This window comes from Scheffersomyces coipomensis (genome assembly GCF_036884675.1).
Source record: "Scheffersomyces coipomensis strain NRRL Y-17651 chromosome Unknown DFJ63scaffold_1, whole genome shotgun sequence".
In the NCBI taxonomy this organism is placed as follows: domain Eukaryota; kingdom Fungi; phylum Ascomycota; class Pichiomycetes; order Serinales; family Debaryomycetaceae; genus Scheffersomyces; species Scheffersomyces coipomensis.
In genome coordinates this window covers 1,045,432-1,067,648 of record NW_027042892.1, presented here as the reverse complement: position 1 = coordinate 1,067,648, position 22,217 = coordinate 1,045,432, and the positions used below count along the sequence as shown (strand labels likewise).

Sequence of the window (22,217 nt, the reverse complement as noted above, 5' to 3'; positions counted from 1 at the left end):
TTATTTACTTCTTGTGTATGTTTTTTACGGTTTATTTTATTATTTGCATATATTTTTATTTAGAGTTATAGAAAAGTATTAATTATTTTATTATCATTAAATTTAAATTTGTATTGGTAGCACTTTTTTTGTGGCATCCAAAAAAAAGTTGTCTGGGGGAAAATGAATGAACAATCCATCTGAAGTTATATACAAACATACAACAAGTTCATCAGTTAGTCATAACAAAGCATAGCAACATATATAACACTACAGTATGAGTCTACGCAATGATGCTACACCTCCACCTTCACCCCAGAACTCCAAGCTCTTGATTGAACCATTCAAGATAGATCAACTTCAACCATTTCCGTTACCTAAGTCATTAGAAGGATTACCCAATGCTAATTTTGAACAATTTATTAATAATGAAGAGTTGATTAAAGGATATATCAAGGATCTAGAAACATACAAGACTCATCAGGATACGATTGTGGATCGATTGAGTCAATTACAAGGGGTTATCAAACAAGAGATCTTGGATCAATTATTAACTCAATATATTAATCAAATTCAAATTATCAAGAATCAATTAAAATCAATTCATCAAATATATCAAGATTTTTTGAATTTAGAAACATATCAATATCAATTATTATCATCTAATTTCAATCAGGATTATTTGATTAAGAATAAATTCACAAAATTGATTGAAAGTAATAAAGAAGATTCAATGCAAATTATAAAGAAATTTGGTAGTAAGAATACAGGTGATGATAGTAATATTGATGAAGGGGAGTTTAATGAACTTATTGGGAAGTTTAAACAAAGTCGACAATTATATCATTTAAGAAAGGAGAAATTAAATCGGTTTAATGAAGAAAGAGTTAGTGGCTTTATATGAGCATATCATTCATTTCAAATACAATTGGCTAGGAAGTTAATGATTAACGATTGATATATTATATATATCTAATTTTATAGGTGACAGTAGTCGGATACGGAAGAGGGAATAAAATGAGGTGAAGTTTAAAGCCAAATCGATTCTTAAAGCCCTTGGACAATCTTGGACCCATTCATCCGATCAAGATTAGTTTTGAACTATTTTTTATCTATTATGTATAGTATAATATAACATGTAACGGCGGGTCTGTTTATATTTCTTCTATAAACTGTTGTAAACAATACCTCAAGATGAATGGGATTAACTTAAATATGGTAGCATGATTCATAGTCATTTACAAAAGGTCGTTCCCACTTTATACTATATATTTACCGATAGTAAAGGTGTATTTTGATAAATCCCTCATATATGAACAAAACCTTTCATATTAAGATAATTTCGGTGTATCAAACTCCGGCACACCCTTTTAAACTGGATTATATTAGCGCGGCCAAATTATAAATTTTTTCTCTCTCTCTCTGTTCAAAGGAGAGAAGGAATGATGAAGGAAGACACAACTTAAATTGGCTGCCATTTCAAAATAGAATCAACTTTCAATTGAATTCATCTTCAATCATCCAATTAACAAGATGATGCTGCTGCAGATGAAGATGATGAGAATGGTGTCTGCTAGAAGCAGTGGTATGGCTGTTAGAAACAGCATGCCATTAGCTGCTTCTTCTAGATCTTCCATCGTGTCAATGAATAGATTCTTATCTAGTTCAAAACCTTTAATGAATGCAACTGTTCCAAAACCAAAACCATCAAAGGGTATTTTTCGTACTATTTGGGGTTATACTAAATTAATTGTCTTTTTATCAGTAGCTGGTTCTTTAGGGGTTATTTCTTATAAAGTTTATAAGGAATCTCGTCCTGCTGATCAATTACCTCAAGTTTCTGCTTTTGAAACTGGTCAAAAGAAGAAAACTTTAGTTATCTTAGGTTCAGGTTGGGGTTCAATTTCTTTATTAAAGAATCTTGATACTACCTTATATAATGTTGTTGTTGTATCTCCAAGAAATTATTTCCTTTTCACTCCTTTATTACCATCTTGTCCAACTGGTACTGTTGAATTAAGATCTATTGTTGAACCAGTTAGATCAATCACTAGAAGATTACCTGCTGAAGTCATCTATTTAGAAGCTGAAGCTACTACCATTGATCCAGTTAAGAATGTCGTTACTATTAAACAATCAACCACTGTTCATTCTGGTCATTCCGGTAAAGATACTTCCTCATCTAAATCTACCGTGGCTGAATATACTGGGGTTGATGAAATTACTACTCAATTACATTATGATTATTTAGTAGTTGGTGTTGGTGCTCAACCTTCAACTTTTGGTATTCCAGGTGTGGCTGAACATTCCACTTTCCTTAAAGAAGTTAATGATTCTGTTACTATTAGAAGAAGATTAATGGATGTTATTGAAGCTGCTAATATTTTACCAAAGGATGATCCAGAAAGAAAAAGATTATTATCTATAGTTGTTTGTGGTGGTGGTCCAACTGGGGTTGAAGTTGCTGGTGAATTACAAGATTATATTGATCAAGATTTACATAAATGGATGCCTGAAGTTGCTGGGGAATTAAGTGTTACTTTAGTTGAAGCTTTACCAAATGTTTTAAATATGTTCAATACTAAATTAGTAGAATATACTAAACAAGTATTTGCTGATACTAATATTCGTTTAAGAACTAATACTATGGTTAAACAAGTTAATGATAAAGTTGTGATTGCAAGTCATAAAAAAGATGATGGATCTAATGAAAATGTTGAAATTCCTTATGGTGTCTTAATTTGGGCCACTGGTAATGCTCCAAGAGATATTACTCGTGATTTAATTAGTAAAGTTGATGAACAAAAAAATGCTAGAAGAGGATTATTAGTTGATGATCGTTTATTATTAGATGGTTCAAAAAATATTTTTGCTTTAGGTGATTGTACATTTACCAAATATGCTCCAACTGCTCAAGTTGCATTCCAAGAAGGGATTTTCTTAGCTGAACATTTTTCCAAGTTATCTGAAATTGAAAGTGTTAAACATACTCTTTCAAATCCATCATCAGAAGATAATGTTGATAGATTAACTAAAAAATTAGCTAAATTAGAAGAAAAATTACCTATTTTCCATTATAATCATCAAGGTTCTTTAGCTTATATTGGTTCTGAAAGAGCTGTTGCAGATTTAGTGTGGGGAGATTGGTCAAATGTTACTTCAGGAGGTAGATTTACTTACTTATTCTGGAGATCAGCATATATCTACATGTGTCTTTCTGTAAGAAATCAAATCTTAGTTTGTTTCGATTGGGTCAAAGTTTCTTTATTCGGAAGAGATTGTTCAAAAGAATAGACGATTTATTCCAAATGTTTTATAGTATGATGTGTGATATTAAATGATGAAACAATGAATAAAAATCATAGCTTTGTTAAATGCGCATCATACTCTGTTTCCTTTACATAATATTGTTCTCTTGATATTTATTCATATATAAATTCCTTACACAAATATAATACAATACAATATAATGAACTAAACCATTTTTCTTTTTAAGTTTAGACATTATTTTTCATTTCGTTTGATTTATATATATATATATATATATATATATATTTATTACAAACCAATGAACGAATATCGCCTCACTTTCTAGGGTTTGACGAATAAATTAATTCCCTAATGTAGCTATTTCTAATAGTATAAAATATTTTGGTTATAATTGTCTTCTGACATTAACCAACTCTGAATTACGCCGTTAATTACATAAATACAGACAGCATACATACATGCATACATATCTACATATAAGCTTTGTTTAATCCCCCTTATTATAAATCTTTGTTGATTGGTTTGGCATAATTCTTCGAACTTCCCAATTTGGAAACTCTCCTCACCTTTTCAGTTCTTTAACGAATTAGGAAATTTTGCTGTAAAACCTAAACTGAAATAGACGCAATTTTTTTTTATTTTTTTATGACTAGTCATTTTAATTCGACAATTAGTTTGTCAATTGTGACTAAATATAATAGGCTTCTGATTTTTAATTGGTGCTAACCTTACAATAGGTTAGGTTGAAAATAGGTTTACAAATAAGGAAATTATGTGGTTATTGTGGAGGTTGTTTGGTGCAATTTTGCATTGTCGTTTAACATCCAGACCCTTCAATGAATGGATACCCCAATAATCATCAATGGACAAGATGTGTCGGAATTTGAAACAAAGATTATATATAAAGAAGACTATAGATTGATTTTGAAATCTGATTTTGTTCTTTACATCATTATAGCCTTGTTTAATCTACAGTAGGATAATGAAGTTGTATTATTTATCATTATTGTGTTTATTTCTACTGTTGAATATCAATTTCACAATCGCAGCTCCCACCGCGCCAGTTTTAACTCCTGCTGAAGATCCTTTTTATGCTGCACCAGATAATATAGATGATTATCAATTAGGAGATATTATCAGATCAAGAGTTTCACCACATTCATTAAGAAGTATCTATCTTAAAATCAACGTTAAGAATGCTTGGCAATTATTAGTTAGGTCGGAAGATTCGTTTGGAAATGCCACTGCTATAGTATCAACGATCATAGAACCTTATAATTCAAATTCATCTCGATTACTTTCTTATCAAGTGGCTGAAGATTCTGGAAGTCCAAATTGTGGGATGTCTTATGCATTCCAATATGGGGCTTCTATGTCGACAGTTATTACACAATTAGAAATGTATTTTATACAGAGTGCTTTACAAAGTGGTTGGTTTGTTAATGTACCTGATTATGAAGGTCCTAAGGGTGCCTTCACTGCAGGAAGACAAGCTGGTCATGCCGTATTAGACTCCATAAGAGCAGCTTTAAATTCTGGTAATTTCACAGGGGTACAAGAAGATGCTCAAGTTACTGCTTGGGGTTATTCTGGTGGTTCATTAGCTAGTGGATGGGCAGCTGCTCTTCAACCTGATTATGCTCCAGAACTTACTGATTCAATTATTGGTGTCGCAGTAGGTGGATTTGTTACCAATATTACTGAAACTGTTATAGCTCAAGATGGAAAACTTCTTGCTGGTTTAATTCCTTCTGGTATTAATGGTCTAATGCACGAATATCCTGAATTAAATACATATGTTAGAAGTGAAATCAATCCAGATAAACTTCAAGACTTTTTACTAGGCGGGACATATTGTATGTTACCATCCTTACTTCATTTTACCGAACATCATTTTTTCAGTGGTGATAATGAATACTTCGAAAACGGTTATGGAGTCTTTGATGATCCAATTGTTGTCAATATATTGAACGAAAATACATTAGCCCTTCATAATAATACAGAAATTCCAACTGTTCCTTTATTTATCTATCAAGGAGAACTTGATGATGTGGTTCCAATCGATAATACCTATAGAACTTACAATAATTGGTGTGCATGGGGTGCTAATTCTATTGAATTTTCACCCGATTTGGTCAATGGACACATTTCTGAATTTGCTTTAGGAGCACCTGCTGCTTTGGCATGGTTAACTGATCGTTATGAAGGAAAACCTACTGTTAAAGGTTGTCAAAAAACGGAAAGAATTAATAACTTATTCTATCCCGGCGTTACAGATGCCATGCGTGAATTGTACGAAAGTGCTTATCAAAGTGTCCGTGATCTTCCAATTGGACCAAAAAATAGCACTGTTGCTGATATAGACAATTTAAAAAGAAGATCACTTAAGCGTGAATATGATATTTAGATACCTCTGCAATTTTAAACTATAAATAATAGGACAAAAATAAAAGTTTTTTACAGTTAGAATGATTTGCGATTTCTAAAGATGTTTTTATGTTAGAACATGAAGGATATTAGAAAATGGGCCCACTTGTCAATTTCAGATCATCCTCGTGTTTGGTGTAAGTATTGACCCTGATCACCTCTTTCGTTTGTCTAACAGCATTACGATCCGATGAGTATTTAAGGCGTTAAAGCCTTGAGGCTAGAGAGCTTTTAGACACAACCAAGAAAAGAAAAGTGTGTCTCTTTAATTTTAAACATTCTCTTTCCTCTTCTTATAGACCATCTCTTAACTGCTGTACCTTGCATATGTATCAGTTCATCTGCTTCAAATATCTTCATAAAACAGATAAAAGATTGTTAGTAATAAGCAAGATAGGGTCCAACACCCTGAACAAAGAAATCTATCATGTGAAAGTAAATTTTAGTTTATAACAGACTTTGTAACTATTTCAGTTATATAATCATATCATATATTCTTCCATATATAGTAGAACAATTGAAAATCTCTTTTAAAGTTGATGAGTTTTCATTCGTGTAACAATAGTCGGTTATATTCCGTATAATAATCAGCCATAAAATGCTTTGTGTAGAATTTCCTAACGTTAAATGATTGGCTAGCCGGATAATAGTTTAATAAAATCGAGGACAAAACGGTGGCATTATGAATATCGAGGAGTAATATGACATTCAGAAACTATTCTTTAATTCATTTTGCACCTCATATTTCTGGGTTTGTTCACTTTTTGTTTCCGCCTTTTTTTAGTTTGGCTGCTAAAGTTTGAGTGATAATTTAGCTTTTCAACCCTTTTAACGCCTCTTCATTCCACTTTAAGACAGAATATGTCAAATCTGTCAATATGCTACTTTATTTATTTACATTTATTCTCTTTTGCCCATTGATTGGCCCTTTGATAAACTCATAAATTAGCACATGTTCTTGTTGTTTGAGGTGAGTTTCATATCAGAGAAAAGTACTTAAATGGTTGTGAAACCCCTTGACTTACTTGATTTCTGTAATTTCTCTTTTGCAGAAGTATACAAACCATTAAAAATGCAAGCCGTTTTAAAATCTTTGTTCGCTTTAGTATTGTTATTCAGCAGTGTTGCAATTGCAGCTCCTTCTGGCTTACTTACTCCAAGTAATGATCCATTCTATACTCCACCACGTGGATATGAAAATGCTGCTGTTGGTGCTATCTTAAACTCCAGAGCTACTCCTCAATCCGTTAAGAGTGTTTATGCTTCTGTTAATGCTAAGAATTCATGGCAATTATTAGTTAGATCTGAAGATTCTTTTGGAAATCCTAATGCTGTTGTTACTACTGTGATTGAACCTCAAAATGCTGATCCATCTAAACTTCTTTCTTATCATTTCTTTCAAAACTCTGGAGATTTCGATTGTTCAACTTCTTACGGTCTTCAAGTTAACTCAGCTTTAATGCCTGTTCTTCAAACTCAATATGAAATGTTTTTCCTCGAAGCTGCTTTACAACAAGGTTGGTATGTTGTTGCTCCAGATTACGAAGGTCCTAAAGCTGCCTTCACAGCTGGTAGACAAGCAGGTAAAGCTGTATTGAACTCCATTAGAGCTTCATTACAATCTAACAGTGTTACCGGTATCAATGCCAATGCTAAGATTGCTCTTTGGGGTTACTCTGGTGGTTCAATTGCAAGTGGTTGGGCTGCAGCTCTTCAACCATCTTACGCTCCTGAACTTAGTACTAACTTAATTGGTGCCGCTATCGGTGGATTTGTTACTAATATTACTGCTACTGCTGTCGCTGTAGACGGAAGTCCATTCACGGGTTTAATTCCATTAGCTCTTAATGGTTTAAGTAATGAGTACTCCGATATTCTGTCAATTGTCCAATCTCAAATGTCTTCTTCTAACTATCAATCATTCTCACAAGCAAATCAATTTGGTATGATTCCAGGTGCTCTTAACTATATTGGTAAAACTTTCTTCTCAGGTAACAAATTTTTCAATGATGGTCTTGCCTTCTTCCAAAACCCAACTATTTCTAGTATTTTCCAAGAAAATACTTTAGCTATTAGTTCAAGTACCGAAGTTCCTCAAATTCCATTATTCATTTATCATGGTGTTAATGATGCCGTTGCTCCACTTGCTAGTGCTCAAAGAGCTTATAACAATTGGTGTTCTTGGGGTTCTCCATCTATCGAACTTGCTCTTGATAGTACCAATGGTCATGTTACTGAAATCTTTAACGGAGCTCCGGCTGCTATTTCATGGCTTAACGCTAGATTCCAGGGTGAAGCTGCTGTTAAAGGATGTACTTCTACTACTAGAGTAACCAACCTTGAATATCCTGGAGCTACCACCTCTATGATCTTTTACTTCCAATCTGCCTTTGCTAGTTTAATCGACTTACCACTTGGACAATTACTCCAATTCTTACCTTAAAAGTGATTGTGGAATTAGCTCTTATCTCTAAATTGGGTGTTTAGTTTAATAAAAAATATTATTTTTTCCCAATTTAAAATTCTTTTACAGCCAAAAATTTGTAAAATCCGTTTGAGTTCAACACCGTGCTACAAGAAAACAAGGATATATACAAATTTCAAAGGATACGAGAGTCATTCAAGGATTAAACGGAAATATGCAGAGAATGTTGCCCAATTCCTCTGGTTTAGGACTTCAATTAGACTGAAAATGTTAAATCAAGCAGGACTACTATAATCTCACCGCGCACCTGCATTATTGATGTGCTTGACTGATGCTTAAGACAACTGCTATAGGTTATCAACATGCTGTAAGAGATGGTGTGAACTTACTATTCATCTCTTAGAAAATAATGAAATGCAGCTTATACCTCTGAATAGGGGCATACAGAGTTAATATGCCAGGAGAACTTAATAATTCTGCTGTTTCAACGGTGCTGTTTCAGATCTTGACAGATCAGAGTGAGATCTGCGGTGAATTTTGAATTTTGAAATTGAAAATTTTATAAGTATTTCCAGGCTTCTCTGGCTTCTAAAGCTTCTCTAATTACAATGCTAGACAATAATAATGTAGAGAAGCTATTCGAAGAACAACGTTTTATAAGTTTAGTCATTTCATTATATTCAAACAATAAAGGGGAATAAGGGATAATGACACCACTTGTCAATTTTTAGACTATACTCCTTTTATTGTTCGATTTAGTATACTCCGCTCTTCGGTGTTTTCTCCCCGAGCAATTTACCATGTGAAATAATTTGACAAAAATTTCATTTATAATTAGTTTTGTCACAATTTCATTTATAGTGGAGTCAATTGAAAATCTTTGAAAGGAGAACAATCGAGCCTTTATGCAAAGAAAATAATTGTTCCCTTCGTAAACAAATGGTAGTTTTTCTCACAAATTGTCTTCCATAACGCTTTGTGTAGAATTGAATACCGTAAAGTGATTGGTTCATAGGTTGGTAAATTAAGAAAAATATAGATCATTAATGTAACAGGTCGCCTATCACTTTGAATATGGTATATAAAGCTTAATGAGGAGTGATGGGACGTTCCATGTTTCACTTGACTCATTTTGTACTTCAATTTACTCTCTTCTTGTTTCCTTTTTTGTGTTTGGCTGCTAACTCTCGGAAAAAAATAAGCTTTTTTAGTCAATTCGACGCCTTTTGACTCCACTTTAAGAAGTTAAATTTAAGTACTATTTGCGTTTTTAGGTATATGTCACTTCGGTATTTCAATTCCCTCACTCTCCATTAACCCACTTGGGCCTCTGCGCTTCTAGGAACGATGTCGAATGTGGGAAAACTACTTAAATGGTTGTAAAACCTCCCCAGTTCTTAAAGTTATAATTACTTTCAATACAAGATCTATCAAATCTCCAAACCATTAAAAACATGAAAAACGTATTCAGATCCTTGATTACATTAGTATTATTACTCAGTAGCATTGCAATTGCTGCTCCAACCACTTTACTTGCCCCAAGTAATGATCCATTTTATTCTCCACCTGAAGGATATGAAAGTGCTGCTGTTGGTACTATCTTAAAATCAAGAGTTACTCCTCAACCAGTCAGAAGTGTTTATGTTACTGTTAACGTTAAAAATGCCTGGCAATTATTAGTTAGATCTGAAGATTCATTTGGAAATGCCACTGCTATTGTTACAACTATCATTGAACCACATAATGCTGATCCATCTAAACTTCTTTCCTATCAATTCTTTGAAGATGCTGCTAACTTAAGTTGTTCAATTTCTTATGCTCTTCAATTCAATGCTCCAGTATTACCAGTTATTCAAACCGAGTTTGAAATGTACTTCCTTGAAGCTGCATTAGAACAAGGTTGGTATGTCGTTGCTCCAGATTATGAAGGTCCAAAATCAGCTTTCACTGCTGGTAGACAAGCAGGTCATGCTGTTTTAGATTCAATTAGAGCCACTTTACAATCAAACAGTATTTCTGGTGTCAACTCCGATGCCAAGGTCGCACTTTGGGGTTATTCCGGTGGATCTCTAGCTAGTGGATGGGCTGCAGCTCTTCAACCAGCTTATGCTCCTGAACTTAGTACCAACTTGATTGGTGCTGCAGTTGGTGGATTTGTCACCAATATTACTGCTACTGCTGTTGCTGTTGATGGTGGTCCATTCACAGGTTTAGTTCCTTTAGCCGTTAATGGTTTAATGAATGAATATCCAGAAGTTGCTCCAATTGTCCAAGCTCAAATGTCTGCTTCTAACTATCAATCATTTTTACAAGGAAGTCAACTTTGTATGATTCCTGGTGCTCTTAGCTTTATCGGCAAAACCTTCTTTACTGGAGCTAACAAATATTTTAATGATGGTCTTGCCTTCTTCCAAAATCCAACTGTTGCCAGCATTGTTGAACAAAACACATTAGCTGTCAATCCAGATGCAGAAGTTCCTCAAATTCCATTATTCATTTATCAAGGTGTCATTGATGCTGTTGTACCAGCTGTTGGTGCCGAAAGAGCTTACAAAAATTGGTGTGCTTGGGGATCTCCATCCATTGAACTTGCTCTTGATAGTACCAATGGTCATGTTACTGAAACTTTCATTGGTGCTCCGGCTGCTCTTACCTGGCTTATTGATAGATTTGAAGGTAAAGCTCCAGTTCAAGGATGTACTTCTACCACCAGAGTTAGTAATCTTGAATATCCTGGAACTCCAGCTTCTCTTGTTATTTACTTCCAAACTGCTTTAGCCAGTATTATTCAATTGCCAATTGGACCTTTAATTCAATTCTTACCCACTTTGTGATCTATATGTTTTATATTTAGAATAGAAAAGCGATAGTGTTTTTAGTTTTATAAAAGTTGATTTTTTTCCCGTGTTTAATCTTTTTTTTACAGCCAAAACATTTCGTAGAATCAAATTCAAGCTTATTCATCTAAACATCTATCAATCAATCAAAATATGGCTGATTTAAGTTCTTATAATATCAAGAAGTACTCTGTACTCAAGGGGGATGGTAATTGGTTTCATTATCCACAAAGAACTGGTGTTATTATTACTTTCTTACCTATTAAAGGGGCCAATATCCTTTCAATTAGTATAACTCACAAAGCAACAGAATTAGTAAGTAGTTCACTTTACAATTGAGCCTAAAACATTATCTAACATAAAATCTATAGGGGAGATATTTACTTAACTTGAAAGAGATTGATTCAATCTCAATCATGGCCAAATCCAATGCCATTGCGTTTAAACAGAGTGATACAGTTACTCAGAGAACGAATCGATTTCAAATTAGCTTTGAAAGTAAGAACGAATATAATGAATGTATTCAAACAATTAGACACAAATATCAAATGCCCATCAATGTTCAAGATGAGGTGGTAAAAGCATTCCCTAGTAACAGTCAATCTACATATACTGATACAGTTAAGATAAATCCTACACTTTCTTCAATGCAATTTTCTCAGCAATATGTTCCACAATATACTACCCAACAGTTACAACCTATTGAATCAGTATATTCATTCCCAACCATATATCATACTAGTTCACAAATGCAATATCCCGTGCACTCAACTCAAGCGAGGTACGTAGATCATCAACTGCCTTTGAGGAGTAATTTTTATTTTCAACCACAAAACAAGGATATAGTGGTTCATAACCTGCAACCGATTGCCAATACGACCGATGTAACCATGACTGAAAACACGGCTATCGAAGCAGAAGAGGTTAAATTTGATTATTTGAAAATCAATAATTTACCTAATTACAAATTAAAGAAATTAATTGAAACCGAGTTGAAGAAACCTGAGTTTATAAAATTAGTAAAGAAATTAGATCATATCATTGAAAATTCATAAATAATAAAAACTACTTTGCTTTTAATAATATATATATATTTCTATACTTATCTATAAATTAATATCATTATCTGGGTCCATAAACTTTAACCCATTTCTTAACTGTTAACCCATCCTCTAATTGAAACTCTTCCGATTCTAAACTATAGTTAAATAACTTTGGTAATAAACTGAATTTAACCACCCAAAATAATATACAGAATATAACACAGATCAACCCAACAAGAGCATAAGATGGCCAATGTTCAAGACCACGAGGATTAGGACTCACTGTGGTTGCTAGTGGTGAGATTACTAAATAAAGTGATGTGATCAATACCAAAGAAGTACCGATCAAGCTTGCTCTTATCGGAGCTCTTATTTCTGGATATCTTTTTCTGATTACAAAGACACCAATGGATACAAATGCTAATGCGATTTGATTTGGATACCCTTCTAATGAGACGATATAATTATAAATATCTCCCTTAGGAAAGATTATAATGACTAATGTACTTAACAGAACACTTAATAATAAAGTTGGCATTGGAGCACCAAAGGGCCAATTTGATGACATGAATTTTGAAAATGGTAAATAACCTTCTCTAAATATTTCTTGACTGACTCTGGAAATAGTATAGATCACCACAAAGACATTTCCAGCTGCACATAAAGCAACCGATAAGGTTAAGAATTGTCTTCCGATCGTATAACCAAATACTCTTTCAAATAACATGGATCCTACCAATGTTCCACCATTGATTATATCGTCACCTGGAATGACTATTAAATATGCAAGATTGATAAGAGCATATGTGACAGCCATGATACCTAATGAAGCAGGCCCAGCTATTTTCAAAGTTCTGACAGGATCTTTAATTTCATTTGTAACGTTATGAACTGTATTCCAACCCCCAAATGAAAAAGTTGCCTTTATAATAGCACCAGCAAAATTTGATGCTGAAACCTTTTTATTAATCTTAAAGAAATCGTCCCAATGTAAGTTTGATTCTATTTTAGTAAGTGAGGTTGGGAAACAAGTTACATAAATACCGGTTCCAAGCATGATTGCGATTAATCCAAGTTTTAAAGCTCCTAATAAGTTTTGAACTCTAACCCCATGATGTACACTAACCCCATGGATCAAAGCAGCACCATATAAGAATACCAAGCCGACAATTCTAATTCTAACGGGAGTTACTTCAAATCCAGTTGCATGTAAGGAATATTCTCCAAAGATTAATATATTTGAAAGGGTGAAACCAAATATGATTGAATATACCAGATATGCAACCGTTGCTAATAATTTCGGTCTTTCATAGATAAATTCCAAAAATACTTTAGTTCCACCACTTCTAGGTACAATGGAACCCAATTCAAGATATATATACAACCCACTAAAGGCAGATATAGCAGCTATACCCCAAGCTGAAAAGAATAGTACGATTGATCCTCCACAATCTTCATAAATCCCACTTGCTATACTAAAAATCCCACTTCCTAGTATTCTTGATATAAACAATATAATAGTTGAAAACAATCCAAGATGTCTACCTTGAGGAATATCTTCTAAATCTTGTAAATATGATATTCTACCATTGATCTGAGTTACAGGGCTTGAATATGGATCATCTTGGTTATCAATCAAAAGAGTTGTATTGGCACTATCTTGATCTGAATTTGAATTGCTTGACACTGAAACATTCGCTATCTTTTTGTATTCAATTTTATCCATTTCAATATCTGGAGGTGACAGTCGATTAAAGAATGATAGCCACTTTGGAAATCGTCTATTATCCATCTATTTATAATGAACTGTAGAAATCAAATGCTTAATAATTAAAAAACTGTGATTTGTGATCTGAGCTACGGCTATTTTGAAAAGGGGTGGTTTGGCGGTGGGAACAGGGAATTTGTTGCTGTTACCAATTGTGGTGGCTGCAGGCGACAGGATCCGATAAAGACTCTGAAGATAAGACGAGACAATGACATGGACACGACATTTTATGTCTAACTTTTTTCTTATGTCATCAATGACGACATATGACTCGTACGACATAATTTGTAAAAATAAGTATTTATTTATTAATATATATGTAATAATAGTTTAATTATAAATATAGGTTTATATAATAGGATTACACCAGAGCATTATTATTATCAATGATAGTATAATAATAGTATGAAATAAAATAATGAGCAGAGACATGGAATATAATGTCTCCAACTTAGTAATTAACAAAATGAATCTAAACACAGTTCAGTAACCCTTATTTGGTTACTTTTTGATTTTTCTTTTTGACATAAGCTTCTTTAGCTAATTTAATCAAAGTATCTAATTCTCCAGAGTTTTCACACATACTGTAGAATGTAGTTGACTTATCTGCAATTAAAACATATGGATTATCATATTCAACCACTCTACCTGCATCCATAACCAAGATTTTATCATAATCAATAATGGTTCTTAATCTATGTGCAATGGTTAAAATAGTTGAATTTGAAAATTCCAGTCTAATGGTTTTTTGAATCATAGCATCAGAATTATAATCAATAGAACTAGTAGCTTCATCAAGAAGAATAACCTTTGGATTCTTTAATAATGATCTACCTAAACAAACTAATTGTCTTTCCCCTTGAGATAAATTACCTCCACCTTCACTTATAGGATTTAATAAATTACCAAATTTATTTTGATTTTCTCCAGCAACTTCTTCAACGGTAGTAGTCTTTAATAAATTAACTCTCTTTAAAGCTTCAAAGATTTCTTCATCAGTATATTCATCAAATGGATCTAAATTAGATCTAATAGTACCAGAAAATAAAGTAGGATCTTGTGGAATAATTGTAATAGCTTGTCTTAAAGTCTTTAACCCAATAGAAGTAATATCAACTCCATCAATAGTAATAGTACCAGTTTCTGGATCTAAAAATCTAAAGAATGCAGTAATAATAGTGGATTTACCAGCACCAGTACGACCAACAATACCCACCTTATTATCAGGTTCTACTTCAAAGGTAACATTTTTAATAACTCTTGGTAATTCAGGTGAATATCTTAATGAGACATCATTAACAATGATTCTACCTTCTTGTGGCCAAGTTGGAGGTGGTTGAGTTTCTTTAATTTCATATGGTGGTTCTTGTTCAACTTTAAGGTATTCTTGTAAACGTTCAACAGAATTCATATTCATTTCGACATTTGCATAAAGACGCACGATCCATAAAGCACTTTCAGAAAAGGCAATGGCATATGATAACGATAAACCAGCTAAACCAGTATCAATAGTTCCAATTGAAAGTAAGACGAAAATACCAGCAAATAACATAACTAATGAACCAACAGCATCAATACGGAATGATAACCATCTATTAGCAACCCATAAATAAAAGAATGGTCTATTGTTTTGATCAATAGCACTTAAATTTTGTTTCATGAATCTTGATTCAATACCATAAGCTCTAATAGTAGCCACACCATTTAATGATTCAGAGAAATGTTGATGAATTGGAGATTTTGTAATTGATTCAAAACGTTTTAATTCTCTTGAAAGAGAAATATAGAATAAACCAACCAAATAATATAAGAAGGCAATAATAAACGCAAAAATTAAGAAACCTGGAGTAATAAAAGTAATCAAAATTAAAGTAGAAACACATTGCACGAAACAAATGAAAACACCCTCAGCAAATGGAGTAAGTTCTTGATCAACAGCTTCAATATCTTTTGAAAATCTATTCATAATACGACCTTGAGGAGTTTTATCAAAAAATCTTAATTTAGCTCTTAAAATAGTAGTTAAAACACTCTTGAAAATTCTATTAGAAGCAGTAATACCAGCAAAGAAAGTAATGATAACTCTTAAACATGCTGAAATAGCATAACCAAAACCAATTAATGCATAAACAATAATATAGTAAAGGGTACTACTATCTTTCTTGAAAGTATTAACAGAATCCATTGAAGTTGAAACTAATGAAGTAGCACCATTGAAAGTACGAACAAAAATATTTTGACTGAATTGAGTAGAATCATAAACATTAGAAATACCAGTAAGAGCCATAGTTGAAATAAAGTTATTACTTGCAGCTTCATGTTCACTATGAATAGACCAATTTCTTAACCACCAAGATTGGGACATGAAAACAGCTTGAGAAAGAGCAAAGGCTAAAATAATAATGGCCCAAGTTCTGAATCCACCAAATACTTTGGCATAACCAAGATAAACTTCAGAACCAACCACACCATCAGATTTACCTTCTTCTTCAACTAATTTACCATCAGTTTTCTTTAAATCTTCTTCTTCTTCTGGTCCAAGAGCTTTTAATTTAGCATCAAGAGTAGCGGCTTTAGCTTTTAAATCAGTATTTTTATCAGCTAAAGTTTGTAAATTAGTAGTAGATTGATTTCTTGAACTTAAAACAGTTGATTTAACTAAATCATCATCACCAAGATGACCAGAATGTAATAAATCTTCTGGAGAACCTTGAGTTTTAATTCTACCATTTTCCATGACCACAACCCATTCAGCATTTTGAATAGTTAAAGCAACATTATGAGAAACTAAAATACAAGTTCTACCATTCATTAAAGGACCAGAAATACAATTTTCGTAAATCCACAAAGCAGTATGGGAATCAACAGCAGATAAACAATCATCTAACAAGAGATGTTTTGAATTAGAATATAAAGCTCTGGCTAATGAAACTCTTTGTTTTTGACCACCAGATAATGTAATACCCTTTTCACCAATTTCAGTAGCATCACCAGCACTTAAAATTTCAAAATCACGTTTTAAACCACAGGCTTCAACAACTTTATCATATCTTTCTTGATTAAATGGAGATCCAAAACTAATATTATTTCTAATAGTATCATTCAATAACCAAGCTGATTGAGAACAATACGCTACTGATTCAGTTAAACCAGTTTGAGGATCAACAACTAATTCATCTCTTGGGATAATACCAGGTAAGAAGATATTACCATGTAATAATTCCATTTCACCTAATAAACCTAATAATAAAGAAGTTTTACCAGCACCAGTTGGACCAATGATAACATTTAATTTACCTGGTTTGAAAGCAACATCAAGATCTCTTAATTTGAAATCAGTTTCAGATGATGAATTCCATGATAAAGTAGCATTTTCAAATCCAATGGTTGGAGAATTTGGACCTGGAGTTTTACCTAATTGATCATATTTAGCAGTTTCTTCTTCATCTAAAAAGTCACTAACTCTATCAAGAGAAACTTTAGATTGAACCACAAATGAAGTCATATCAGATAATTGATCTAATGGAGATCTTAATAAAGTAAATAATGATAATGAAGTGAAAGCAATTGGAGCGGTTAAAGTATTACCTTGAACGATGGTATAACAATAGAAGGAAATTAAAGTAATTAAAGTTGGAGTAATAAACCAAACAAAACCACCAAGACACCAAACAATGGATCTTAATTTTAAAAGATATAATTCTTCTTCTCTAATTCCCATAACACTTTCAAAAAATTTATCTTCCCAAGCGAAGAATTTAATAATTCTAATACTTTGGAAAGTTTCATTTAATTTTTGAATTCTTTTATCAGTAACCCCTAACATTTCCTTTTGTAAATCAGAAACCCATTTAGCAATTCTATAATTGATTGGTAGTAAAGCCACAATAGATAAAGAACCAACCAAAGCAGACCAACCTAATAAATTATATAATAAGGTAATACAGAAGATAATCATTAAGAAAGCTCCAACAAAGTAATGTAAATAACCACAAATTTCAGAAACCTTAAAAGCATCGATAGCCATTAAATTGATAATAGCACCTAATTCAGCAGTCTTTTTACCTTCCTTTTTATCTTTAGTAGTATCGCTTGAATCTTTACCAGAATCTTTCAAATCAGAATCACTATCAGAAGAAGCGTCATTTGATTCAGAAACAGTGATTTTTCTTCTTAAAGCTTTAGCATAAACTTCACCAATAATAATAGCTTTCATTCTAAGACAAACTCTTCTACCAATGAAAAGAGAACAACCGGACGCAATTGAATCAATAATCTTAGCCAATGGCATTAAAAGGACAAAACTCCAAGCAAGAGAGCCAGGGGATGACGATGGATCTTGAACATATTCCAATACTCTCTTTAATAATAAGGAAGGACCGAAAACTAACATTGATTCTAATATAGCCCAAAAGGCTTGTAAAGCGAATAAATATTTAAAATGACTAAAGATTTTAATAGTGAATCTAGCAGTTGATTTAGAAGCTTCAAATGATTTAAGAATGTATAAAGCATAATCATCTTCTCTTAAACCCCAAATATCATCCATTTTTAAAGGATTTTTATAAGCTTTCCAAACCATTGAATCTAACCAAGAATAAGTCGCAAATGAAAAAATACTGGTTAAATTTTCTGGAGATGGTGTAGCACCATTACTTGGAACATAAATAAGGGAAGGTTTATCACCGATTTTAGCTGTGAAATTAAGGATTAATAATATGGTTGAAATGGCAAATTCAACAATATAATAAAGTTTTATAAATGAAGATACATTTTTTGAAATTAAAATGGATCTAAAGATTAAAAGGATTGAAAAAAAGTTAAAGAAATAAACGGTAGTTGAATGTATCCATAAGCTTGGTAATTTAATATTGACTTTTTTTAAATTTATAATTCTAATGGAACAAATAATGAAAAGATAAAACCAAAAGATGGCTTTAATAATAGGGATATAAGTGGTATGTTTAAATTCATCAATGGCATCTTGAACAAAGAATAATGATAAAGTCAAACCTAATTGAATGATTAATAAAAGATATTCTATACTAACTCTTAATCTTTCAAACGCGTCTTTATAAACTTCTTTTATATGACCATGAGGAGTACCATCTTCATTTGTATCAGGTAATCTTACTAAATCAAAATGACGACTCTTTAAAGACACATCTTCAAGTTTTGTGCTTGGTGTATTGATTGAACCATAAGCATCGACATTGGATAATAAAGGACGATCTTCACCAAGTTGAATATTTCGGCTTCTTTTTTTATTATTATAGAATGATATTAAAGATTTTAAAGTAAGGATGGTTAATGAAATACCTCCGATAAGGACAGGAGGTATAGAATCTAACTGATCTCTACCACATCTTGTTATATCATCATAATCCCAGAACGATGAGCATTTTGGAATGATATCGGTTGGAATTAAAGCCGATTGGTTGAAGGATGACGATGACATTGATAATGGAATGGAATAAGTAGATGGAAGTGAAAATTGAAATTGAAATGTATTATAAAAAGGTAAACAAGAACTAAAACGGGACGATTGATTAAAGAACGAACTGGTGAAGGTGAATGGTATAAGTGAATAATAGCAAAATTTAAATAGTAGTTTATATATAGACTTTGAAGTCAAAAGAATCAATCTAATCTATCGGTTGAATGATGGGATTAGTGATTCGACTGGCAAGTGAGATCTGTATCCACTGTATCTATCTATCTAACTGGTTTTCTAAGTCAAAACTAACGTATTGAAACCAGGAATAACGATAAAGAAGAAAGATGGAAAAGGGTTGTAAATTTAAACAGCAGAAAGGGAATTTTTCCCTTTAATTTTTTTTAACCTTTCAAAAGAATTGGTTCCTGCACACAATCACAATTCTGGTTTTGTGACTCTCCAGCTTTGAAATGGATAAGCGATAAATAATTACTGAGGTTTATTAAGCATATAATGCCTTACAATTGTTTATGTGGTTATAATTAGATTAAGTAGATATATAACTGTGATTAAAGACTAACTAAGTAATGTAAATGACTACTATGAATCATGGTTTACAGAATACCAAGGGGAATAATAAATAGAGTTTTATTACTCATCGCTAAACTAAAGTTAAAATGAGCCAGTCATTTCACAAATGTAATAAAGGGTTTGAAGTAATTGGATTCGTTTCATCAAGTCTATTTTGATAGATAAACCAATCCATTCCATTCATTCATTCACTTTGACTTTAACTTTGCTATACAAAAATTTTGCGCATTTAAAATTAAAATTAATAAAAAACCTTCACAAAATTTTGCTAATTTAAATTTTGGTGCCGTTTCCGTAATGGGACATAGTTTACAATGTAACTGATTAGCTTGATTCATGTACCATAAAATAATTTCTGATATTAGCCTGAGGAGGAGAGATGGGGCGGACATGTCAAGAGAGGGGGGCACACATTATTTACTTATTTCACCTTATATTACTCAGTTTTATTTACAATTTATATATGTTAGTTCAGATTTAGCCGTAGGTACGGTATTTCACGGTACGATAATCAATATCAATTTTAATCTCTCTCATCGCTTTGATCAGTTTCTTTAACTATTTAGTATAGTCATTAAGCGATTTAACCGATCGGTCAATCTTAATTCAATCTTAAGCTAGTCTATATATCAATAACTCTATCACTATAGTTATATTATTAGTCAAAATCTTTAAACTTCTGTGGTCGTTTTTTTTTCTTGGTTGCGATGGTCGTAAATAATGACTAATTGAGCCACATGTGTATCGACTATACCAATCAGTTTTATAACTGTCCAAACATGAAATCAATTATAATCAATTCATGCAATTATGACTAATACACTCAGATCACAAAACTTCAGAATATACGAGAGGAATATAAGTAAGCCCACCAACCGTTTGTCAGATTTTATTCCCCTCTCCATTTCTTCTAAGCAAAGGCTAATTTCGCAACCACATTCACAATCACAAATATACTTCTAACCCCGATAAAGATCTACATTTCAAAGAAAAGTCTTAGGTTTAACTAATATATTAAATAATGCACAATAAGATTCTTATTAAAGAAATCTATGTATAAATGGAATTTACAATGACGAATATGATGACTAACTAATCTTGGGTTTTTTGAGTACCTCTTAATAAACCAGTTCTTCTAGCAGCAATCAAACCTGCCTTTTGACCAGCAACTGCCCCTCTAGAAATAGTAGAAGCTTTACCAATATGTTGATGATTACCACCACCATGAGGATGATCAACTGGATTCATAGCAACACCTCTAGTTTTTGGCCATGAGTTTCTTTTAACTCTATATTTATGGAATGCTCTACCAGCTTTTAATAATGGTTTATCAGTTCTACCACCACCAGCAACCACACCAATAACTCCTCTGGCATCAGATGAAATCACTTTTTTAGCACCTGAAGGTAATTTAACTCTAGTTTTACCTTCATCAGCATTATGACCAATGATGACCACATAATTACCAGAAGTTCTCCCTAAAGCACCTCTATCACCAACTTTTTCTTCCACATTGGAAACAATAGTACCTTCAGGACAAGCACCTAATGGTAAGATATTACCTACATTTAAAGAAGCTTTCTTCCCAGCATAAATGAATTGACCAGTATAAACCCCTTCATTAGCAATGAAAGTTTCTTCTCTTAATTTATACTTGTAAGGATCTCTAAATACAATTTTAGCTAATGGTGCACCTCTACCTGGATCATGTAAGATTTGTTTTACAACCCCTCTAATGTATCCATGTCTTTCGGCGAAATCCAAGGTTCTTAATTTAGCAGCCCCTTTTCTTAATCTGGTATGAGAAGTGAAGATTGATCCTGCCCCTTTTCTTTGATTACGAATAACTCTACCTATAATGAAGATTAATTTGTTAGTATTTTGTTTTGAGTCTTGTATTGTGATAATGAAGACTGATTGTGGTTTAGAGTAATGATGATTTTAATTGATTTGCTATAAATGTCAGCCCGAGCTAGTTTTGATTCATCGATGATAAAAGTAAATATATCTCGTTCTTACATTGATCTCGTTATTCGTTAATGTACTTATACCTACCATAAATACACCAATTGAAAATCGACAATAAACCACATCAATCAACCAGGATCTTCCATTATATTTCATTCCCACGATTACATACCCATGTTTGTATATTATTATTCAATGATAAATAAACATCAATTCTGATTCAAGTAATGATTTTTCACTCTTATTTTTTTTTTTCACGATTCCCATCTCTCATCTGATTCATTGTTGCTTTGGTCGCACTACATAAATTTACCACCATGCATCTGTACAACGTTATAATTTACAAGTTATATAGGAAGATTGTTAACAATCATCATTAATAAATCATTTATTTAAATTTGGATAAAGTATAAATAGAATAAAAAGTAAAACGAGGATGGATTACAAAATGAAGATTCAATTAAGAACTCCA

General features: G+C 32.4%; 9 protein-coding genes across 9 annotated transcripts; 6 read left to right on the top strand and 3 right to left on the bottom strand. All coding sequences in view use genetic code 12, as the record gives it.

The window, feature by feature from the left end:
• Positions 1-256: 256 nt before the first annotated feature.
• Positions 257-883, top strand: DFJ63DRAFT_310488 (ESCRT-I subunit protein; the record flags this gene model as incomplete). Its single annotated transcript, XM_064905607.1, has 1 exon — positions 257-883. One exon carries the CDS (start codon positions 257-259, stop codon positions 881-883), a length of 627 nt encoding a protein of 208 aa, XP_064764668.1.
• Positions 884-1,623: 740 nt separating this feature from the next.
• On the top strand, positions 1,624-3,273 carry NDE1 (NADH-ubiquinone reductase (H(+)-translocating); the record flags this gene model as incomplete). The annotated part of the gene is made up of 1 exon (XM_064907349.1): positions 1,624-3,273. One exon carries the CDS (start codon positions 1,624-1,626, stop codon positions 3,271-3,273), a length of 1,650 nt encoding a protein of 549 aa, XP_064764667.1.
• A 958-nt stretch (positions 3,274-4,231) lies between these two features.
• DFJ63DRAFT_310486 (lipase family protein) lies at positions 4,232-5,656 on the top strand (the record flags this gene model as incomplete). The annotated part of the gene is made up of 1 exon (XM_064905606.1): positions 4,232-5,656. The coding sequence occupies one exon, from the start codon at positions 4,232-4,234 to the stop codon at positions 5,654-5,656; it is 1,425 nt and encodes a 474-aa protein (XP_064764666.1).
• A 1,092-nt stretch (positions 5,657-6,748) lies between these two features.
• On the top strand, positions 6,749-8,119 carry DFJ63DRAFT_332818 (secretory lipase-domain-containing protein; the record flags this gene model as incomplete). The annotated part of the gene is made up of 1 exon (XM_064907747.1): positions 6,749-8,119. The coding sequence occupies one exon, from the start codon at positions 6,749-6,751 to the stop codon at positions 8,117-8,119; it is 1,371 nt and encodes a 456-aa protein (XP_064764665.1).
• A 1,274-nt stretch (positions 8,120-9,393) lies between these two features.
• Positions 9,394-11,144, top strand: DFJ63DRAFT_20262 (lipase family protein). Its single transcript, XM_064903938.1, has one exon. The coding sequence runs from the start codon at positions 9,556-9,558 to the stop codon at positions 10,933-10,935; it is 1,380 nt and encodes a 459-aa protein (XP_064764664.1). The 5' UTR covers positions 9,394-9,555; the 3' UTR covers positions 10,936-11,144.
• Positions 11,092-11,993, top strand: DFJ63DRAFT_332816 (uncharacterized protein; the record flags this gene model as incomplete). The annotated part of the gene is made up of 3 exons (XM_064907746.1): positions 11,092-11,253; positions 11,337-11,699; positions 11,778-11,993. 3 exons carry the CDS (start codon positions 11,092-11,094, stop codon positions 11,991-11,993), a joined length of 741 nt encoding a protein of 246 aa, XP_064764663.1.
• A 67-nt stretch (positions 11,994-12,060) lies between these two features.
• On the bottom strand, positions 12,061-13,707 carry DFJ63DRAFT_321655 (uncharacterized protein; the record flags this gene model as incomplete). The annotated part of the gene is made up of 1 exon (XM_064907348.1): positions 12,061-13,707. The coding sequence occupies one exon, from the start codon at positions 13,705-13,707 to the stop codon at positions 12,061-12,063; it is 1,647 nt and encodes a 548-aa protein (XP_064764662.1).
• Positions 13,708-14,242: 535 nt separating this feature from the next.
• Positions 14,243-19,207, bottom strand: DFJ63DRAFT_310481 (uncharacterized protein; the record flags this gene model as incomplete). The annotated part of the gene is made up of 1 exon (XM_064905605.1): positions 14,243-19,207. One exon carries the CDS (start codon positions 19,205-19,207, stop codon positions 14,243-14,245), a length of 4,965 nt encoding a protein of 1,654 aa, XP_064764661.1.
• A 1,662-nt stretch (positions 19,208-20,869) lies between these two features.
• Positions 20,870-22,122, bottom strand: DFJ63DRAFT_301454 (60S large subunit ribosomal protein L2A; the record flags this gene model as incomplete). Its single annotated transcript, XM_064905446.1, has 2 exons — positions 21,918-22,122; positions 20,870-21,630 (listed from the first exon to the last, which is right to left on the bottom strand). The coding sequence occupies exons 1-2, from the start codon at positions 21,919-21,921 to the stop codon at positions 20,870-20,872; spliced, it is 765 nt and encodes a 254-aa protein (XP_064764660.1). The 5' UTR covers positions 21,922-22,122.
• Between the last annotated feature and the right edge of the window lie 95 nt (positions 22,123-22,217).